This window comes from Suricata suricatta, chromosome 5, assembly GCF_006229205.1.
Source record: "Suricata suricatta isolate VVHF042 chromosome 5, meerkat_22Aug2017_6uvM2_HiC, whole genome shotgun sequence".
NCBI classification, from domain to species: domain Eukaryota; kingdom Metazoa; phylum Chordata; class Mammalia; order Carnivora; family Herpestidae; genus Suricata; species Suricata suricatta.
The window spans coordinates 112,165,531-112,188,635 of record NC_043704.1 but is presented as its reverse complement, the minus strand read 5'-3'; the positions used below and the strand labels follow the sequence as shown (position 1 = coordinate 112,188,635).

At 37.5% G+C, this 23,105-nt stretch overlaps 1 protein-coding gene and 1 pseudogene across 2 annotated transcripts in view; both read left to right on the top strand.

Annotated features, from left to right (window-relative positions):
* Positions 1–23,105, top strand: part of RNF13 (ring finger protein 13) — a 163,586-nt gene that overhangs the window by 13,895 nt on the left and 126,586 nt on the right. For both annotated transcript variants that reach the window (XM_029940060.1, XM_029940059.1), the window contains exon 2: positions 17,478–17,607. In XM_029940060.1, coding sequence (XP_029795920.1) covers positions 17,494–17,607 — 114 coding nt within the window. In that variant the 5' untranslated portion in view covers positions 17,478–17,493. The remainder of the gene's footprint in view (positions 1–17,477; positions 17,608–23,105) is intronic.
* Positions 12,444–13,326, top strand: LOC115292135 (annotated as a pseudogene).

Below are 23,105 nucleotides of genomic sequence, written 5' to 3'. Positions count from 1 at the left end.
ATGGTGTTAAGCTTGATCAGGTCCTGGAGGGGACAGGGTGCTGGAAAGGACAGGGTGCTAGAGGGAACTTACTGGAGAAAGGAACTAAGAAGTTCCCGTGACCTGACCTGTGTTTCCTTTTCCTGTTCTTGCTGCATGGTCTATCAGCAGTACATATGGTTGGGGACATCTGGAGATGGTCTGCGTCAGCCATGTGCCTAAAATACAGAGGAAAAAATTCACGAAAAACTAAAATCATAGTTTTATAATTTTCTTAAAAAAAATTAAAAACTGCTTTATTGACTTATAATTGACACACTATAAATTGTATATATTTAAAGTGTAGAATCCTTCTCTCCTGCTCCTTGTCTCCCTTGCAACATCTTGGTTTACTAATTACTTCTGTTAAACATTCCGTGTGTAATTTACTTTGTAGTTTCTCTCTGCTAATTGACCTTTGCTAATACAGAATTAATCCCTGGAGTGATTCCAGGAGATAGACCTAAAAATTGAAGTCTTGGTATTGGTTTGGTCATACCTTTGGGCGTGGGCACAGTGCTGAGCTCCTTGTCAGTGGAAGTGGGGTGCTAGTAATCCGTGGCATCCCAGTTAATCAAGGTATCATCTGTGGTTCATAGTGACTTATTGCCAATTGATGCACATTCCTCGGAGCCCAAGTAGCTGCTACATTTGACCTTTATGGCAATAATAACTATAAGAGCTGTAGTGTGGGATGGAATCTTGAGTTTTATGCAGTGCTTACAGAGAGAAAGTGACAGCTTTCTCAGCTCAAGATCTGCCCTTTTCTTTTTTTTTAACACGTTTTTGATTGCACATTTCATTTCAGAAGAAATTATTTCATCTTTAAATAGTGAATAGATTTGTGAATTATAAGACCTTATTGCTTGCTCATTAAAAAACTTTTTTTTGTATAAAAGTAATGCACACTTAAAAAACTTGGGCACGTGGAATGGATTTCTGTTAAGATTTCTGTGTATTTTCTTCCAGGCTTTTGTTTGGTATATATTATATAAATAGACTTTAGAAAAGTTTTAAAACATTCAGATAAATAGAAAGAAAATAAAAAAGTATTGTTTCTATTGGGAAAAATGTCAATGTGACTACATATAAATCATTGGGAATAGTTTATATGAGGACCTGAGTTTGGAAAGAATTGATTGTTGCTATTTGCTAACCTTTTGAAATGAAAAATTACTCATTTTGTTTCATTTTTTTGAAAAAAAATTGTAAAGCATTGTCATGGAATCTAAAAAATTTTTGTTTTGGTTGATGGCAATAGTTAAAAATCTTAGATGAGGCTTGCTTTCAGTTTGGATAGCCTCACATTAGAGAAATTAGCTGGACAACCTTCTATTTCCTTGCAAAGAACTATTAGGTACCTTGTTTTTGCCTTAAAATTTAAGCCTTGTTTTTTTCTATTCTAACACTTTTGCTCATGACAACCTCACAACAATTTCTTTAAAAAAAAAAAAACCCCAAAACACCCACGCTATATGGGAATTTATAGCATACTTTAGTTACCAGTTAAAATTCTTGGAAGTCATGGTGCTTTTTAAGGAACACTATGAACTTATTGATATCAACAGTTTTTGTATAAATTGAAAACACTGTTTTGGAGGAAACTTTATAGTACCACATGTATCCAATATACATACATGACCATTAGCACATTTATTAAAAATCCTATTTTAGGGGCGCCTGGGTGGCTCAGTTGGTTAGGCGTCCGACTTCAGCTCAGGTCATGATCTCACAGTCTGTGGGTTCGAGCCCCGCATCAGGCTCTGTGCTGACAGCTCAGAGCCTGGATCCTGCTTCAGATTCTGTGTCTCCCTCTCTCTCTAACCCTCCCCTGCTCATACTCTGTCTCTCGAAAATAAATAAACACTAAAAAAATTTTTTAAAAACCACAAAACCTATTTTATGAAATATGATTTGGCTATTATAAATTTTACATTAAAATTGTTAACTAGCTGTTCACATATATTTTCTGTTAGTGCTTGCCATGGCATATACTCTTTTGATGCATATTGTAGTATAAGATACATTTATGGAGAAAAACAAATGAAATTACTGTCCATGAAATATTTTGGCAAAGTAGGAAAAGATTACCATTACTTTAGCAGTGGAGTATTTTCATTCCGGAGCTAGTGATATTTGGGAATGTTGCTTGGAAACCAGTAGAATGTGAGCTTTCTCAGGGACTTTCCTATGGAGCTGATTAGCTGTTTCATGAATGTTATTTGGCACTGAACTAGTTGATGTCAGGATGTGAGTTATCTTTAGAATTAAAGGTTGTTTGGAAAAGAATTTCCTGAAAAAAATTTTGGCCTTAAACATTCATTAAAGGCATCCCCCATTTGTAAAATCAAATTTTAGAATGTAATTTTATGTAGATGAGTTGTATGGTATTGTCACAGATTTAAAGTGAGCTTAGGATTTACCGTGATGCTTGGGGAAGTTTTAGAATTTTGCAAATACCAGACCAGCATTAGATGAGTAACTGGTATCTGTGCTCTTCAGCTATACAGATAATTATGTGCGCCAGCCAGGGTGTTCAAGTTCTCAAAAACAAGGCCAGAGAAAATTAGCAAAATCAAGAGTTGGTTCTTTGTTTAAAATTTTTTTTATGCTTTTTATTTATTTTTGAGAGACAGAGAGAGACAGCTGGAGCAGGGGAGGGTCAGAGAGAGAGGGAGATACAGAATCTGAAACAGGCTCCAGGCTCTGAGCTAGCTGTCAGCATGGAGCCCGACGCGGGGCTCGAACCCACGAACCGTGAGATCTGACCTGAGCCGAAGCCGGATGCTTAACCGACTGAGCCACCCAGGCGCCCCAAGAGTTGGTTCTTTGAAAAGTTTCACAAAATTAATAAACTTTTAGCTAGCTTTAAGAAAATCAAAAGAAGGCTTAACTAAAATCAGACCTAAAAGAGGGACATATTACTGCCAATTTTACAGAAATAACAGAATTCAGAAAGAGTATGGTGAATAACTATAGAACAAGAAGTTGGATAACCTAGTTGAAATGGAACAACCTACCAAGACTAGATCATGAAAAAATAGAATATCTGTATAGATTTTATGACTAGTAAGGAGGTTGAATCAATAATCAAAAACCTCCCAAGAGAGAAAAGCTCAGGACCAGCTGGCTTCACTGGTGAAGTCTACCAAATATCTTAAACAAGAATTATACCAGTCCTTAACTTTTCTGGAAAGTTCACTGGTGAAATCTACCAAATATCTTTAAAAAGGATAATACCAGTCCTTAAACTTTTCCAGAAAGTTGAAGAGGAGGGAATATTTTATAGTTCATAATAGAAGACCAGCATTATTCTGATATGAAAGCCAGACACAGATACTATAAGAAAACTACGGACCAGTATTTCTTATGCGTATTGATGCATGATGCAAAAATCCTCAACAAAATACTAGCAAACCAAATTCAACAGCACCATGACCAAGTACATTCCTAGAATGCAGGGTTGGTTTAGCATACGAAAAGTAATCAGTAATATATCATACTAAGAGCACAAAGAAAAAAACATCTGATCATCTTACTATAGACAAAACGGCATTTGATAAAATTCATGATAAAAAGCACTAAATAAGTAAGAAGGCAGTTACTTCAACATAGTAAAGGTCATATATGAAAATCTCACACTTAATCTTATACAGTAAAAGACTGAAAATGAAAGCTCTTCCTTTAAGATCAGGAACAAGACCAGGATGCCTGCTTTCACGACTTCTGCTCTCTATTAGAGTGCTGGAAGTCCTAGCCAGATCAGTCAGGCAAGAAAAGAGAAATAAAAGGCATCCAAATTAGAAAGGAAGATGTGAAATTATCTGGGTTTACAGATAACATGATTTTACATGTATAAAACCATAAAGATTCCATCAAAAAACCCTATTAGAACTAACAGACAAAACTTGCAAAGTTGCAAGATATATAATCAATATACAAAAATCTGTGAACTATCACAAAAGGAAATTAATGAAACAGTTCCATTTACTATAGCATCAGAAAGAAAAAAATACTGAGGAATAAACTTACCAAGATTGCAAAAGACTTATACATTGAAAACTACAAAACATTGCTGAGAGAAATCAGACATAAATAGATGGATAGACATCCCATGTTCATGGATTGACAGACTTAGTATTATTAAGATGTTAGTGCTATTCAAAGCGATTTGTGGATTTAGTGCAATCCCTATTAAAATCCCAATGACATTTATTTTTCTTACTGAAATGAAAAAACTCTGTCCTAAAATTCATATGGAATCTCAAGGGAACTCAACTAGTCAATATTGACAAAAAACAAAGTTGGAGGTTTCATAACTTCCTGGTTTCAAAACCTACTACAGAGCTATAGTGATCAAAACAGTATGATTCTGGCATAAAGACAAACATATAGACCAGTGGAATGTGATGGAGAACCTAGAAAGAAATCCTTATGTGTATACTTAAGTGATTTTTGACAGTGGTGCCAAGACCATTGAGTGGAGGAAGGGGACAGTCCTTTCAACAAGTAGTTTTGGGAAAACTGGATATCCTTCTGCAAAAGAATGCAGTTGGACCCATTTTATATATAAAAAGTAACAAAATGATAAAAAACCTAAAGGTAGAGCTAATACATAAAACTCTTAGATGAAAACATGGAGAAACTTCATGGAATTGGATTTGGCAATGATATCTTGAACATAACATTAAAAGCACAGGCAACAAAAGAAAAATAGATGAGTTGGACTTGTGCACTGACGGACACTGTACAGCGTGAAAAGAAAATCAATGGAATGGGAGAAACCACTTTTCAACCATATATCTGATCAGGGAACTATATGCAGGCTAAATAAAGAACTTTTATAACTCACTAACAACAACCACACCCAGATTAAAAATGGGAACGGACTTAAATAAGTATTCCTTCCATGGATACACAGAAATGGTTAATAAGCATATGAAAAGATGTTCAACATCATTAATCATTAGGGAAATGCAAATCAAAACCACAATGAGATACCACTTTATACCCAGTAGGATGACTATTATTAAACAGACAAAATAGTAAGTGTTGGTGAGGATGCAAAGAAATTGGAATCCTGTGCATTGCTGGTAGGAATGTAAAATGGTGCAGCTGATGTGGAAAACGATCCAGCAGTTCCTCAAAAAAATTAAACAATTATCATAATGACTCAGTAATTCTACTTCTGCGCATATACCTCCATGGAGTGAAAGCAGGGACTCAGTTATTTGCACATCGAGTTCATAGCAGCTTTATTCACAGTAGCTAAAAGATGGAAACAACCAAAGTGTCCATCAGCAGATAAATGGATAAACAAAATATGGCATATACATATAATGGAATATTAGCCTTTAGAAAGAAGGAAATTCTGACATATGCTACAGCAGATAAGTCTTGAAGATTTAGCACTTTATGATAAAGTGAAATAAGCTAGACAAAAAATGATTTTACTTAGGTATGTAGACTAGTCAAATTTCTAGAGACAGAATGTGAAATAGTAGTTGCTGGGGATAGCAGGAGTGTGGAATGGGAAATTCATGTTTAAAGGTTATAGAGTTTCAGTTTGGGAAGATGAAAAAGTTCTGGCAATGAATGTTGGTTATACAGCAGTATAAATGTAGTCACTGTCACTGAACTTTACACTGAATAAAATTTACCATTTTAAAGAATTTTATGTATATTATAGCAAAATTTAAAAATGAGGCTGAAGGCTTTCTAAGAAGATCCCTGAAGAGTTCAAATGATTTATTTGGTACATTGAAAAACTTTTCTGTTTGATAATTTATATAATAAACAGTAGAGAAATAGTATAGTGAATCTTAATATAATCTTCACCTAGATTTAACATTTATTATTCTTCTGGTTTAATTTTTTTGACTGGTATATTTTAAAAGTAAATTACAGGTATCATGACATTTCATTTGTAAGTATTTCACTGTGCATCTCCAAAAATAAGGACTTTCTCATATGACCACAATACTGTCATCATACCTAAGAAAATGAAGTTACTTAAAGTGTATCTAATATGTAGACCATATTCACATTGTCCCTCTTGTTTCTTAACTGTATTTTTATCATTGGTTTGCTTGAAACTTGTGTTTTGCTTTTGGATTTAATGTTTTGTATTTCGTTTTCCCAATTCATCCCACAACACTGTTTTGTTTATTCCATTTAATCTTATAGAAATTGGTGCAGTGCTCTCAAGTAACACACCCACCTTGTTTTATAGCTTTTTTTTTCTATTTTATATATTTCCTGTAAGCTTGAAGTTGGTGCCGAAGGCTTGTTAGAATTGGGTTAAAACAGTTTTGACAAGAATATATTTTAGGTGATATAGACTGGACAGAAAGTAGAATGAGAATTTGTCAGTTGGAAAACTCTTTAGACAGTCAGGAAGCTAATTTCCGATAAAATGTCTATTAATAATGGGTGAAGTTCTGTCAAGTAATAGGCACAGTTGGATATGATCAGAGATCGTGGTGACGGCGGTACCTCTAAGAAACCTGCTTGGTAATTCTCAAGGATTTTTTGCCTTTTTTCTACTAAATACTTTCTTTGAAGAAATGTAGACTTCTGATTTTAGGAATACTTAGAATGAATATAGAGTCCTATATTCCTATGGAGAGAGAGTGAGACAGAAAGAGAAAGAGAGGAAAGACAGAGAAGGCGGGATGGAGGAAAAGAGGTAGATATTTGTTAACTACCAAGATTTTGTTACTAAAAAACCCAAGTTCAGTTGCTCATTGCTTGAAAGGCCAATACTCAGATTATTTTTGATCGGAAGTAATATGATTATGATGAATGCCAATATTGTAAATAAGTGATGAATCATTAAATTCTACACCTGAAACTAATGTTGCACTGTATGTTAATTAGTTGAATTTAAGTAAAAACTTGGCAAAAATAAAATAAAAGGAAAGGAATATGAGCTTTATTCAGGAGAACTGCCACCTGGGGAGAGGGTGGATTCTTGTCCAAAACAAACTCTGAGGTTTGTGCCTGGCCCAAAGATTTTTAAAGGAACATTAGGGCAGTTAATCAGCAAAAGGGGAGTATAGTGGTCTGGAACACTTGTTAGTTGTGGGGAGAGTCAGTGGTGTCAGCTACAGATGTTATCATTGTGGTGTCAGAGCTTGTGTATTGGAATGGGGGCTGGGTGACAGTTGTGCAACAGGGTTTGGTTCTGTGTCTTACTAGTAAACAATTCATGGTTTGTAGCTCTATGAAGAAAGGTGTTAGTTAATCACTCAGGCTAAACGTGCTTGCTAAAACTTAGACCACTAGGTCGGCCAGTGGGGCTGAGTTGGTGGCTTCAATTTTATTAGAAGGCTTTTCTGTGTGCTTTTTCCAAAACATTATAAAGAAATATCGGTCATCTGTGGAGAAAGGGGAACCTCTTGCAACTGTTGGTGCGAATGCAGAACCTCTTGCAATTGTTGGTGCGAATGCAAACTGGTGCAGCTACTGTGGAGAACAGTATGGAGGTTCCTCAGAAAGTTAAAAATAGAACTGGGTATTTACCTAAAGCATATAAAGATACAGATTTCAAAGGGGGTACATGCACCCTAATGTTTATAGCAGCATTGTCAACAATAGCCAAACTGTGGAGAGAACCCAAGTGTCCATTGACTGATGAATGGATAAAGAAGATGTGTGTGTGTGTGCACGTGTGTGTATGTATATATGTATATATGTATGTATGTACATATATTTGGAATATTAACCTTCAAAAAGAAATGAAATTTTGCCATTTGCAGCAATGTAGATGGAGCTACAGTGTATTATGCTAAGTGAAAAAAGTCACAGAAAGACAAATACCATATGATTTCACTCATATATAGAATTTAATAAACAAAACAGATGAACATATAAGAGTGGGGAAAAGAGAGGGAAACAAACTCTAACAAATTCTTAAAGATAAAGAACAATTGAGGGTTGATGGAGGGAGGCTGGTGGGGGATGGGCTAGATAGGTGATGGGTGTTAAGGAGGGCACTTGTTATGAGCACTGGGTATTGTATATAAGTGATGAATCACTTAATTCTACTCCTGAAACTCATATTATCCTCTATGTTAACTGACTAGAATTTAAATAAGATTTTGAAAAAGAATGTCCTCAGTAGCATGTGTTCTATTTGGGGGTGATAAGAGTCACAACAAAGAATACTTAATGAATTCTGTTTTAGAGGCTGCAGTAGTTGAATGATAATTGTAATGGAGAAGATACAGCACCCACTCTGCATGATGAGTCAGGGGTTTTGGTTGACATTAACACTCTCAGTAAATGGGCATAACATGACACCAGGTTCCACTAGCTTTGTGGAAGGATACAGACTTGGAACATGGATATCAACGTAAGATAGATCTTCATTGAGAAGCATTACATTCATTCAGGTACAGCTTTTGTATACTGACTTGTGACAGACAAGCGTCAGTGGGTATGGATCAGAGTAACACAGGAGAGTCTCCTATAGGAAGACTTTGTAACAGTCCGTGAGTAGCTTCCAGGTTTCTTCAAGGATTGTACTTGATTTCAAGAAAGATTACTCCTCAGGGAATGTTTTTGTTTTTAAAGTTTTATTATTATTATTATTATTATTATTTTAATAGTTTATTGTCAAGTTGGTTTCCATAGAACACCCAGTGCTTCTCCCCACAAGTGCCCCCCACCATGACCATCACCCCCTCCCTCCCTCCCCCTCCCCCTTCAGTCCATGGTTCGTTTTCAGAATTCAGTAGTCTCCCTTGATCTGTGTCCCTCACTCTCCCCAGATCTCTTTCCCCCTTCCTCTTCCCATGGTCCCCTGCCAGGTCTCTCCTGTTAGGCCTATGAATGTAAACATATGGTATCTATCCTTCTCCGCCTGACTTATTTTGCTTAGCATGACACCGTCGAGGTCCATCCACTTTCCTACAAATGGCCATATTTTATTCTTCCTCATTGCCATGTAGTACTCCATTGTATATATATACCACATCTTCTTGATCCATTCATCAGGTGATGGACACTGAGGCTCTTTCCATAATTTGGCTGTTGTTGACAGTGCTGCTATGAACATAGGGGTACATGTGCCCCTATGCATCAGCACTTCTCTATCCCATGGGTATATCCATAGCAGTGCTATTGCTGGGTCACAGGGGAGTTCTATCGATAGTTTTTTGAGGAGCCTCCATACTGTTTTCCAGAGCCGGCTGCACCAGTTTACATTCCCACCAACAGTGTAGGAGGGTGCCCGTCTCTCCACCCCCTCGCCAGCATCTATAGTCTCTTGATTTGGTCATTTTAGCCACTCTGACCGGTGTGAGGTGGTATCTCAGTGTGGTTTTGATTTGAATTTCCCTGATGATGAGTGAGGCTGAGCATCGTTTCATGTGCCTTTTGGCTATCTGGATGTCCTCTTTGGAGAAGTGTCTATTCAGGTCTTCTGCCCATTTCTTCACTGGATCATTTTTTGTGTATGGAGTTTAGTGAGCTCCTTGTATATTTTGGATACTAGCCCTTTATCTGATATACCATTTACCACTATCTTTTCCCATTCTGTTGGCTGCCTATTAGTTTTTTTGATTGTTTCTTTTGCCTTGCAGAAGCTTTTTACCTTGATGAGGTCCCAGTAGTTCATTTTTTGTTCTTGATTCCCTTGCCTCTGGGGATGTGTCGAGGAAGAAATTGCTGCGATTGAGGTCTAGGAGGCTATTTCCTGCTTTTTCCTCAAGGGTTTTTATGGTTTCCTGTCTCACATTCAGATCCTTTATCCATTTTGAGTTTATTTTAATGTTATCCTCAATGGGGAAAAACTAGGAGCTTTCCCCCTGAAATCAGGGACACGACAGGGGTGTCCACTCTCACCACTCTTGTTTAACATAGTGTTGGAAGTCCTAGCATCAGCAGTCAGACAACAAAAGGAAATAAAAGGCATCAGAATCGGCAAAGAAGAAGTCAAACTTTCCCTTTTTGCAGACGACATGATACTCTACATGGAAAACCCTATCGACTCCACCAGAAGCCTTCTAGAACTGATCAGTGAATTCAGTAATGTTGCAGGGTACAAAGTTAATATACAGAAATCAGTTGCATTCTTATACACTAATAATGAAGCAACATAAAGAGAAAGCAAGAAACAGATCTCATTCACAATTGCATGAAAAAACCATAAAATACTTAGGAATAAACCTAACCAAAGATGTAAAAGACCTGTATGCTGAAAACCATAGAAGACTTATGAAGGAAATTGAAGAAGACACCAAGAAATGGAAAAACATTCCATGCTCATGGATTGGAAGAATAAACATTGTTAAAATGTCATTACTACCCAAAGCAATCTACACGTTCAATGCAATCCCCATCAAAGTTGCACCAGCATTCTTCTCAAAGCTAGAACAAACTATCTTAAAATTCATATGGAACCACAAAAGACCCCGAATAGCCAAAGTCATATTGAAGAAGAAAACCAAAACGGGAGGCATCACAATCCCAGACTTTAGCCTCTACTACAACGCTGTCATCATCAAGACAGTATGGTATTGGCACAAAAACAGACACATGGACCAATGGAATAGAATAGAGAACCCAGAACTGGACCCACAAGTATATGGCCAATTAATCTTTGACAAAGCAGGAAAGAGTGTCCAATGGAAAAAAGACAGCCTCTTCAACAGATGGTGTTGGGAGAGCTGGACAGCAACATGTAGAAAAATGAAATTAGACCACTTTCTGACACTATTCACAAAAATATTATTATTATTTTTAATGCTTAATTTTGAGAGTGAGACAAAGTGTGAGTAGGGGAGGGGCAGAGAGAGAGGGAGACACAGTTTTCGAAGCAGGCTCCAGACTCTGAGCTGTCAGCACAGAGCCTGACGCGGGGCTCATACCCATGAACCGTGAGATCATGGCCTGAGCCGAAGTTGGACACTTAACCTACTGAGCCATCCAGGTTCCCTGGGAATGTTTTTATTTTTGTAACAAGCTTTTATAATTAGCTTACAGTCTTACCACTTGTCATGCTTTTCATCAGTTAGAAAGTCATTTTTACCATAAGTAATGTTGTCTAGTACTACAGTTTGACAATCTGTATCTTAATAGTTTAAGTGCTACAAGAAAGTATTGAAGGATTTAAACTTATTAACCTTTCTCCCCAGAAGACTTCTTGGAGATTTTTGTGATTATTTTGTGTGTGTGTGTGTGTGTGTGTGTGTGTGTGTGATTTTTTAAAAAATGTGTGTTAATAACCATGAATCTTTTTTTTAACAGAAACTGCATATATTTAAACGTAAAAATTTGCATACAATATCATATGATTCATCGTTTTCTCCTAAGTTTTCCTTTGAAGGTATTTTAATTTCTGGCTAACACATGGATGGTATAGATGATGTATATATCACAAGATATAGAGCTGATGACAGCAGGGTGCATTCTTCAAAATTGTGAGTCGCCCAGAGCAAGGGTACCTGTTGGACTACTAGGAAATAAAATTGTTTAGTTGGACAGACTCTGAAAATTTTAGACTGCCACTTCTTCAACATTTACTTCTGTTGGTTGCCTTCCTTTCCCCCACATTCATTTCAAAATTCTTTTCTTTCTTGACTTTTGTGAAATCAGTCTTTATTTTCTCTTTCTCTGGATCCTTAAATTTATATATTCTTTAAGTTTTCTTTAGCCCTCTTTTCTTGATTTTCACTTTTGCATTAAAATCACTTTAGTTATCACATATTGTTGATGATTCCTACATCTGTCTATGCCTTGGGTAGAGCTCCTGACTTCTGTTACTTTCTGTTTACATGTCTACCAAGATATTTCACGAACATTAATGGAAAAAAAATCCCAAATTGCATTCACCTCCACTATCTGTAGTTCTCCTTTGGTATTTCCTGTTTTGTCTATTGGCAGCAACACCCAAACTCTCTTCCTTCTGTATTCCACTGCTGTTACATCCTTATATGCAGTTTTGTATTTATTCGAAAGAGTTTTGTCCTTTCAGGTCCTAAATAATCTCCTTTTACAGATGAGGCAACTTAATCATTCTGTCTCAAAATCACACTGTTAGTATGTGTCAATGCTGCAGCATAAACCTAGGTCGATCAAATGCTAGATCTCCTATTTCTTACCACCGTTATAGTACTACTACTCATTTCTGTGACTTTAATCTAAAAAAAAAATAAAAGTGTGCCTATGAGGTTTAACTACAAGAATATTTATTGCAGAGTTTATAGTTTTATGGTCATAAAAATTCTGAGATTCCATTAAATCCATTATAGCACATTCCATTAAATCCGTTATAGTGCATTCACATGGAATGTCATGTGGTCATTATATATTATGTTTTAAACCAGTAGATTTCATTTTGTATAAAAAGTCATGTTTAGAAACCCAGTGTATGAAATACAATTAAAAAAAACATTTGAGGTCTGTCCGTAGGTGCCATGATGGTGGGTGCAGCCAGTCAGGTGCTCCTGGTGTCTGTCCTCACCGTCCTGGTCTAGCCGCTCATGTGAGATATGAGCCTCTTCCTCCAACAGTAGGAAGAAATACTTTTGGTTGGCAAGTAAGTCAGCTCCTTATTCTGTTTTGTTATGCTCAGCACATTGCAAGCATCCATGGGAAGTGTAGATTGTTCACAGGCTTACCTTCAAGACCGCTCAGGAGTCCTTGGAACTGTGGTCCATGGTAAAGTTTTACAGCACTATCAGGAATGTGACAGGGTTAAGTATTTGGGCCCTGGAAATGTACAGAAGGAAGTCATACTTTCCTTCGACCAAGTTATCAAGGAGACAACTTGAGAGATGATAGCTCATTCTGCTGCTACCCTCATCACATCTTCCACACGATCAGTCTGAGGTGTATGAAACAATTCATTGGCAGAGAATCCAAGTGCTTTGGACTTTGTGACTCAATAGGAACCATCTGTTGCAAAGAGGGCATCCTAGGACTTTTGCAGGTCTTATTCCTTGTCTTTTAGGTGACGTCCTTTATTTGTGGCTCTATAACTCACTGGCCTACCTCATCAATACCTATGCACTGGACAGTGCGGTTTCCACTATGAATGAAATGAAGAGTTATTTCCAAGTGGTCACAGGATTTTTTGCCAGTGCATTGACCTAACCCTTTGTGCTTGTCTTTAATCTTGTGGCTGTCAACAACTGTGGGCTTGCTGGTGGATCCCCTCCTTACTCCCCAATATATACTTCTTGGATAGATTGCTGGTGCATGCTACAAAAAGACAGAAATATGAGCCGAGGAAATAGCTTGTTTGCCTGAATGGTCCCCTCTGAGAAGACTCATTGTTGTGACCTAATAATGTTAATTTGAAGATGTGGGGCAGGGACAGTTACATTTCTATAGTCCCAGATGCACAGAGTTTTGGAACAGAATGTTAATTTCTATACAGTGCAGTTGCTTTTTAAAGAGTCATTTAATCTTGGGAGAAAAAATGTTTGAAAAGTGTGGAGGCCTCAGAGGGTTTCCTGGGCTGCTATCTGCATGGTTCTCCAGAGGATGCTATGGTACAGGATTTGAAATTTTTAATATTTTCAAGTATAGTTAATGAATTAGGAAAACATTCATAATATATGAAGTGAAAAGATTACAGTTAATGAAACAACATGTACATATAATATGTCCCCAGTTTTGCTAAGTATATATTTGAATGTACGTGTAACTAAAAGAATGGAAAGTTATACATCAAAATATGGATGCTGGTTATTTTTTAAATTGGTGATTATGAGTGATTTAAATTTTTTATACATTTTCTACAATCAATAAGAACTAGTTTTTACAGAGAAACTATAAAAACTCCAGAATGTGTTATTTTAAAAAATGTAATAAAGGCAAAAAGAAGTGTACCCAGGCCCACTGCCCATTGTTAAATACACAAATATGTTCCCCCTCTCCTCCCTCTGCGGTCTCATATCCAGAGTAAAAGAAGGAAACCATCGAGTGGCTGTTGTGCCTTGAGCATTGGTTTGAAGCCCTTGAGCACCTGTGTTATCCATGCGGTTAACCTTTTGAACACCAACCTTGAATATTGGTATTATTTTCAGTTGGCCTTTTGAGAATGGACTTATAGTAGAAGCAAACTGCCTGGGGTATGAATCCGGGCTCTGCCATTATTCATTGTTTGACCTTGGGTAAGTTAGTTACCAGTACCTAAGTTTCCCCCACCTATGAAAAGGGAATTGTTAGTAGATGAGTTTAACTCCATAACATGCTTGGAGAAATGCCTAGCACTTAGTGATCAGTGATAGTTATTGTGATTATAATACTATACCATACTATTTTCTGTTTTTAATTTCATTGATTTTATTTTTATCTTTATTATTTATTTATTTTTGCTTCTTTAGAATAATTTTGTTCTTTTTCAAGGTTCTTGGGGATGGAAGCTTAGATTATCAAAATCAACTCTTTCCTCCTTTACTAATGTATGCATTCAATGCTATGAATTTCCTCTCAGCACGGCTTCAGATGTGTCTCACAAACTTTAATATGTTATATTTTCATTTTCATTCAATTCAGTGCATTTTTTTACATTTTTCTTGAGACTTTTTCTTTAGTCCATGGATTATTTAGTTTCCAAATATTTAAAGATTTTTTTCATGGGGTAAAGTCCAGAGAAAACCAGATGTAAGCTTTTAAGAGTTTTCTCTCAATGGAATCACCCAAGATATACTTAATTCCTCAGCACTGAGTTAGGACAACACATGTGAAATGTCTATCAGGGAAGCTCTGCTCAGGGTTTATATTGGGGGCCATTCCTGTAGGTACCCTCTACCTAGCATGTTCAAAATTCCAGATTCTCAGAAAGAAAATATGTTTTCAACATAACCACAATATTTGCAGAGTTCAGACACAATGAGCCGTTCCCAGGGAATGATGGGAACCCTCCTGAAATCTAAGTTCCTAGATACCCTAAAGGGCCAATTCTGCAAGCAGATCTTTCTAAGGATAGCAGCCTCAGGCCTGCTATGTTAACTCTTTTCTGCACAGAGGTATATTATAAAATGTATTTTACCTAAGAAACTAAACTAATATCAACAAATCTATACTTTTTTTTTTTTTTTAAGAGAGAGAACCCACAATCAGGGAAGAGGAGCAGAGAGAGAGAGAGAGAGAGGAGAGAGAGAGAGAGAGAGAGAGAGAGAGAGAGACAGAGAGAGAGAGAGAGACAGAGAGAGAGAAAATACCAAGCAGGCTCCACACTCCTCAGAGCCTGACTGGGGGCCCGATCCCTGAGCCTGGGATCATGAGCTGAGTCAAATTCAAGAGTCGATTTCTCAACCGACTGAACCACCCTGGCAATCCCAAATCTATACATTTTTAAAACTTTACTGACATAATTAACACACCTTAAGATTTACCCATTTAAAGTGAACAGCACACACCCACAAAAGTGAACAGCACAGAATTTTTTGTATATTTATGGAGTTGTGTAACAATCACCACAATCTAATTTTAGAAAATTTTCTTCACCCCTAAAAGAAACCCCATACCCCTGGGCAGTCATTCCCCATTCCTAGCTACCCACCAAGCTCCCTTGGCCCCTGCCTGCAGTCCCCCCAGGCACCCACTAATCCACTCTCTGTCTCCATGGAACAGATCTGTACATTTGACATGTTTTCAACTTCAGTTCTTCTTTGATCTTAATGGTTTTGTAAGAAGGTAGTTCAAAAATTATTCAGAGGCATTTCTCTTTCGATATGTGTCAAAGAGTCACACTGTTGATACAGAGCCCTATCAACAGTAATTATCATCAAAATTAGTATTACTTGAATTAGTGGTATGTAATGAAATAATTCATTATAAAGGCCCTTGTCTCTGGGGCGCCTGAGTGGCTCAGTCAGTTGAGCATCTGATTCTTTTTTTTTTTTTCTGTTTTTTATTTATTTTTGAGAGACAAACAGAGACAGCATGAGCAGGGGAAGGTCAGAGAGAGAGGGAGACACAGAATCTGAAACAGGCTCCAGGCTCTGAGCTAGCTGTCAACACAGAGCCCGACACGGGGCTCGAACCCACAAACCATGAGATCATGACCTGAGCTGAAGCCAGATGCTTAACTGACTGAGCCACCCAGGTGCCCCCAGCATCTGATTCTTGATTTCGGCTCAGGTGATGGTCTCAGGGTCATTGGATTGAGTCTCTCTTGGGGCTCTGAGCTGTGTAGCCTGTTTAAGATTCTTTCTCTATGTGTCTCCCTCTATTTCTCTCTCTCTCTCAAATACAAATAAAATAAAAATAAAGGCCCTTGTCTTTGTAAACTTTGTTCTCACCTTAAAAAACAACATGTTATACTGATGGTTGAGGCCTACCAAGAGAATTTTAATCTTATTTCTTGGTTATTGTTAGTCCTTTAATGGTATCTTTTTGCTGCAAGATACCTAAGGACTCATGTAGAAAATTGGGTGAAGTTGGAAAAGGTAGCTGCACTATTGCCATTAGGATGTAGAGAGGGAAAAAGGTGTATATGTTGTTAGGAGGGAAAGGGCAAAGCATCTATATAATATCTGGCTGGTTTTTCTTTTATATTCTCTAAAGTGGGTGCAATATGCAAGAATAAATAAAGTAAATTTACTTGTGCAATTATTAGTTATATTAAAAGAATTATAAAAATTCTTGGGGCGCGTGGGTGGCTCAGTCAGTAAGTGTCCGACTTCGGCTCAGGTCATGATCTCACAGTTTGTGGGTTCGAGTCCCTCATCAGGCTCTGTGCTGATAGCTAGCTCAGAGCCTGGAGTCTGTCTTCAGATTCTGTCTCCTTCTTTCTCTGACCCTCCCCTGCTTATGCTGTCTCTTTCTCTCTCTCTCTCTCTCTCTCTCTCTCAAAAATAAATTAAAAAATTAAAAAAAAATAGAGAATTATAAAAATTCTTTAAAATTGTAGGAGGTGCTTGGGTGACTCAGTCAGTTGAGTGTCTGACTCTTGATTTTGGCTCTGGTCATGATCTCATGCTTCCTGGGTTTGGGCCCCATGTCGAGCTCTGTGCTGACCGTGCGGATCCTTCTTGGGATTCTCTCTGTCTCCCTCTTCCTCTTCCCTCCTCTGCACATGTGTGCGCGCATGCCCACACGCTCTCTCAAATAGACATTAAAAAGTAAAATTGTAAAAATTGTAAAGCAAAGATATCCTTTATATTTTTTTAGTTATTATATTGATAGAAATCTAGTTCCCTTCATATCTGAGTTAGTAGACAAGCTGTACGACACACTGAGAACCATGGGAGGATATTTGTGGTTAAGACACAGAACTTAGTCACCATGACTTATGTAGTTATTGACTAACTTTGGATGTGTACTCAAGTGTCCAAATCTGTGTGAATTCTTATGTTATGGAAATATGTTTAATTTTAATGTTAACACATGTTTATAATTAAGAGATTTCTTTGGACATCAGGAATTAACATATTAGGTGACCTGTGTTCCGGGACAAAGCACCAGAGCTCATCATTCCTTATTTGCTTATCTGCCAGGTGATTTTACAGCAAGATGCTGCTCTCCATCGGGATGCTCATGCTGTCGGCCACACAAGTCTATACCATCTTGACTGTCCAGCTCTTTGCATTCTTAAACCTGCTACCTGTAGAAGCAGACATTTTAGCAGTAAGTAAGATTTATTTATGTCTAAAACCATTTTCTAAAGAAGAGCTTTTAAAAAGTCCTAAATGGTAAGACGTTTACTGTGAACATACAGGCCTGTACACATAGTTGTTACTTGAAAGTGGAGGGCCTTACTCATCTTTTTATTGCTTAGTTTCTAACATAAGATCTCACATACAATAAGTACTTGATAAATGTTACTCTTGAAAATATGTATGCATTTTCAAGAGTGCTCTTGCCCACATGAATCTACATGCTGTGTATTTGCATAGAATCTTACTGTTTTTCTTGGTAATTAGCATAGCTCTAATGACTTTGATATATATATCAATATATTTTTTAAATTAAATGTTTATTTATTTTTGAGAGAGAGAGAGTAAGAGAACCCCAAGGAGGCTGTGCACTGTGAATGCAGAACCCAACATGGGGCTCAGACTCATGAGCTGCAAGATCATGACCTGAGCCAGAATCAAGAGTCAGATGCTTAACCTACAGAGCCACCCAGGAGCCCATGATAATGATCTTTAAAACATTTTTTTAAATGTTTATTTTTTTTTGAGATAGAGACAGAATGTGAGCCGGGAGGGGTGGGGTTGTTGAGAGAGAGGGAGACAGAATCCAAAGCAGGTTCCAGGCTCTGAGCTGTCAGCACAGAGCCCTACATGGGGCTTGAACTTATAAACCATGACGTGAGTTGAAGTTGGACACTTAACTGACTGAGCCACCCAGGTGCCCCTTGATATTTTTAAAAATTATGTAAGATGCTCATAGGAAATTTCAGCCTCAGATTAATGTTAATGAGAAGGGAAGCACAGCATTCTTATTTTTGATGGTAGATAGAAAAGGTTTTAAAAAAGATTGCTCTTCAAAATCATATTTCTTTCTAGGTTGTCTTACTGTCTTCTGCACTGGGAAGTGTATATATTTCCTGTTTCTCATTTCTGTGAAGCCAGAATACTTCACATATACTGTGTGTATATGTATGTGTATACTCTAGGTGCTATGCTAAATTTTATTATTTTATTATTTTAAATTTCTGGATGTAAGTGATTTGCTTAATGACATTAGGTCACTCTAGAAACAGAAGGCCCAGAATTGTTGCTGACCAAAGCTTGACGTGGTGCTCAGCCATGTTTCCATATACTGTGGTACTTGTGGAAGTGTTGAGGATCATCGTGGAATTCGGGAGAGCCAGACTAGTTTCTGTATCCTCACTTTTGGAGCATAGCAACTCAAATCCCTATGAGATTTCTCACTCTGTTACCCTCTTTAGTAAGGAACTGATTGATTCGATGTTTTTTTTTTATTGGAATAGTCTAGATGGAGTGGAACCTGAAAGGACTAGGAGTCCATTGGTATGCAAATTTCCCTGTAACTTGGTCCCCAGAGTTCTTGGAATATTCTTGGGATGATTTTTGAAATGAGGTAGAGGATTTATGGACTGATTAGGCAATGAAGTTCTCCATGGCTGCCTTTTCTCCTTTGATTTTTTTAATATTCTCCTCTCCCCCTTCTTTGTTGTTTGTAATATCTGCCACTCCTTTAACTTCCTTCTTTCTTTTTTACCTGAAGTGAACTGTTATTTTATGGTTTAGCTGTGTGGTGGGTTAAAGGAGCTTCAGTGGAATTCTCTGGGAAGTTAACCAGCACTGTAAGTGCTTTGGTTTCTTTATGTGTAAACTGATATGTTGTAGTGATGATTAGATAAAGTACATTACGTAGTACAGTATATGACACATAGTAAATGGTTTATCTTTTTTATTTTCATTATTATGATCATTCTCCTTATCCTTCACCCATTCCTGCTAGCAATGTGTGAAACTGCCAAGGTGTTTGCTTTTTTGTTAACGGAGAGACAAAATAAAATATTAGGTATAGAAGAACAATCCGTGTTTGCCAGCAGTATTCCCTGTGTTTCAGGCAGGTAAATGTGGAATGTATGTTGATATTATCTAGGGAATGAACCATCAGAATGGGACTTAAATCTGTTCTTTATGCTGACACTAAAGGATAGAAGGCTGACAGAAATAGCTGGAGGGGAGTAGATGGTGAAGGCATGTAACTAGTAAAAAGAGGAACTAAATATCAAGTCAGAGGAACTAGATCCAGTAACATAAGCATTAAAAGGAAATGAGTCAAGAGCCAGAAAATATTAGCTTTTTCTTTTAAGTGAATAAGAGCATCTTGAAATCTGAGTGTGTAGTAATAGAGATTTAAAGAAGTTGGACATCAGATTGGTCCATATTGGGCTGGTATTGGGTTGCTGCTTTTGAAAAGATAAAATTCAGATGCTTTTATTTTTGGTGGTTGAATTCTACCATTTGTTAATTCTCTGACAACAGTATTTGTCCAGCTGGTTAGAGTTCTAATAGAATTTGGAGATGCTACTATAGTGTGTTGCTGACTAGTCAGTAAGCCCCCCTAGATCATGAGTACCTGGAAGGCAGGACTGTGTCTTACTATACTTTGTTTCTGGTGCTGAGTGAGTTATATACAGTAGGAATCCAATAAATGTTTCAACTAATAATTTTTCCTTGGAGATTTGTTTTATATTTTAATAGCATTTATTCCTTGGTACTTGATTTTTAAAGTCTACTTATTTTGAGAGAGAGAGAGAGAGAGAGAGAGAGAGAGAGTGAGAGTGCATGTGCACTCATGGGTAGGGGAAGGGCAGAGAGAGAGAGAGAGAGAGAGAGAGAGAGAGAGAGAGAGAGAGAGAGAATCGCAAGCAGGCTCTTCCCTGTTACTGCAGAGCCTAATGTGAGGCTCCATTTCATGAACTGTGAGATCATGACTTGAGCCAAAATCAAGAGTCAGATACTTAGTCCACTGAACCACCTAGGCACCCCGATATTTCTGTTAGCAATTCATCTTTATCATCTTTCATCTTATCATGTCTCTTTCCTTTGATGCAAAATGAAATGTGCCATTATTAATTATGTAGGTTTATATCTAGAAACATGGAGCTTTATATTTGGCAGAGGCATTAATGTTAGAAATAACCAGATCGATGTTGACTATTCTCAGGTCCATAGGCTACAAGTGACTTGTTAGCTTTGAGCTGTGCCATGATCTTAATGAAAAGTAATATCTACCTTATGTGGTTTCAGAGAGAGCCATTACAATTTTGGCTTATTCCATGTCTGCCTTTTGATTCCATTGTAGGGATATGTCAGAGAGAATCTACTTTTTTATAGGTGGTTGTGAGGGTCAGCAGGCAGAGTAAGAGAGAAGCACCCAGTGGTTAGTGGTCTGAATGGATCAGATTACATAGCATGGTTGTTAAAAGCTCCTGCAACAGACGTGGAAACTGAGTTGAACTCCAGTTCTGCCACTCTATAGTCGCATGGCCTTGGACAGATAGCTTCAAATCTCTTATGTCTCTATTTACGTATGAAATGAGACTGTATGAGAGACTGGGGCACCGAGTTAAGAGCCAGGGCTCTGAGACCTGCCTGCCTGGGTGAGAATCCTGGTTCCTCTAATTTACTAGAGCAAGTTCTTTTCTTTTGTTTAAGTTAAATTGTATTATTATTATATTTTTTATTGGAGAGTGAGAGAGAGAAGGAAAAAGAGAAAGCATGCGTGGGGGAGAGGCAGAGGGAGATACAGAGGGAGAATCTAAAATAGGCTCCACGCTCAGCCCCAGCAGTGCTTGGCTCTGTGACCCTGGGATCATGGCCCAGGCTGCAATCAAGAGTCAGACACTCAACCAACTAAGCCACCTGGGTATCCCTAGAACAAGTTATTGTCAACAGTTTGTGGCCAATCTGTAAAATGAGAATGATAAAATAGTGGCTGACTTTATAGGGATTTTTTAAGGATTAAATAAGTGAACACCTGTTAGGTGTTTAGTGTGATCTCATAAACGCTCAATAATTGTTAGCATTTGTCCCTTTCTAAATTAAATTAGATCTTCTGTTAAGGCCGCTGTTAAAGGACAGAATTGGTTAAGGAAAGGACCTTTTTAAAAGAATTGAATTAAAATTATTATATGGCAGTCACTGAGGATGGGATTCCACAGAGGAGTAACTTTATTTTCCACTTCAAATATTTCAACAATGAACGTTATTTTTTAAAAATGTTTATGTTGTGGGGGGGAGGAGAGAGAGAGAGAGAGAGAGAGAGAGAGAGAGAGAGAGAATGCAAGTGCACATGCTTGTGCAAAAGCAGGGGAGGGGCAGAGAAAGAGGGAGAGAGAGAATCTGAAGCAGGCTCTGCAGTGTTAGCTCAGAGTCTGACTTGGGCCTCAGTCCCACAAACCACAAGATCATGACCTGAGCTGAAATGAAGTGTCATGTGCTTAACTGCCTGAGCCACACCCGGGCACCCCAGCAGTGAGCGTTTTTTAGTTTCATGAGCAGCAGTCCACCCTCCAATACTAAAGTAAAGCACTTTTGTGCTACAGATGTTTCTGTTTATTTATAATAGAAATTTTTTTTCTCTTTAAATAATGTGATTATAAGAGGCAGTGTGGGACCGTCCTTATTTTGTTTTAAAGAAAGTCAAATCAGTTTCAAAATGGATCTCATTCAGTGACAAAACTTATTCCAAGTCCCAGTATTACAAGTATTGTTGTTCAAACCAGATATTTTATTTCAGAAATTTTTGCCAAAAGAGTGAAACTCCTCAGTAATAGGAAGTGATAAAATAAAAAACTTAATGCAGTTGTAGACTTTCCATTTCCTGAATTTAAAAGTATATTTTTCAAAAAAATACTGCCTGCACACATTTGTGTTTTTTCTTTGGTCTATATATTGATCCAGATCAATTTCTCTATTTTACAGTAGTGTCTTTAGTCTTGGAGGAGTTAAGTGACTTTCTCAAGCTCAACACTTAAATCAGTTAAAGATTTTTTAATTAAGAGACTAAAAGATACATGGTGGTAATGGAGATAAAAGCCCTTTATGGCTGTAAAGCACTTTGTGAACCGTAGAGCCCTCTGCAAATATGAATTATTGTTACAGTAGGAAATTACTGTAAAGCAATGTTGGCTTCCAAGTATACTGCCAGGCTGATTATCCCAGAGGTAATGGTTAGGTTCAGTGACCAAAGACAGATGTTTGAATCATATATTTTATTAAATTAATTGCAAACATACAATGAGAAGTACAGGTAAAAGATGAGTATGTTAAGACACTCAGGATAAGATTCAAGTGAAATGCAAGAACCACACAGTCAAATCTTGTATTACCATTATGAGTATGTCCAGTCTCTCTCTAGGCTACATCAGCTTTCTCTGGTGACAGTGTGGTTACCAGGACCCGAATTGAGGGTGAGCAAGAGGGAACTGACAGATGGAAGGTGTTCAGATCCAAAATTTGTTTGATTTATTGAAGAGACTTGAAATGCTTACATCTGAACATAGCTATAACATACTCTTACCCACAGAGCTACTTTTCTGTGTGTCTCTGGCAGATGACACATTAGGCTAGAATGGGGATCACCAATGGTTGTTTGATTGAGCATGACAATGCTCTCAGTCTGGATTTGTGATCTCA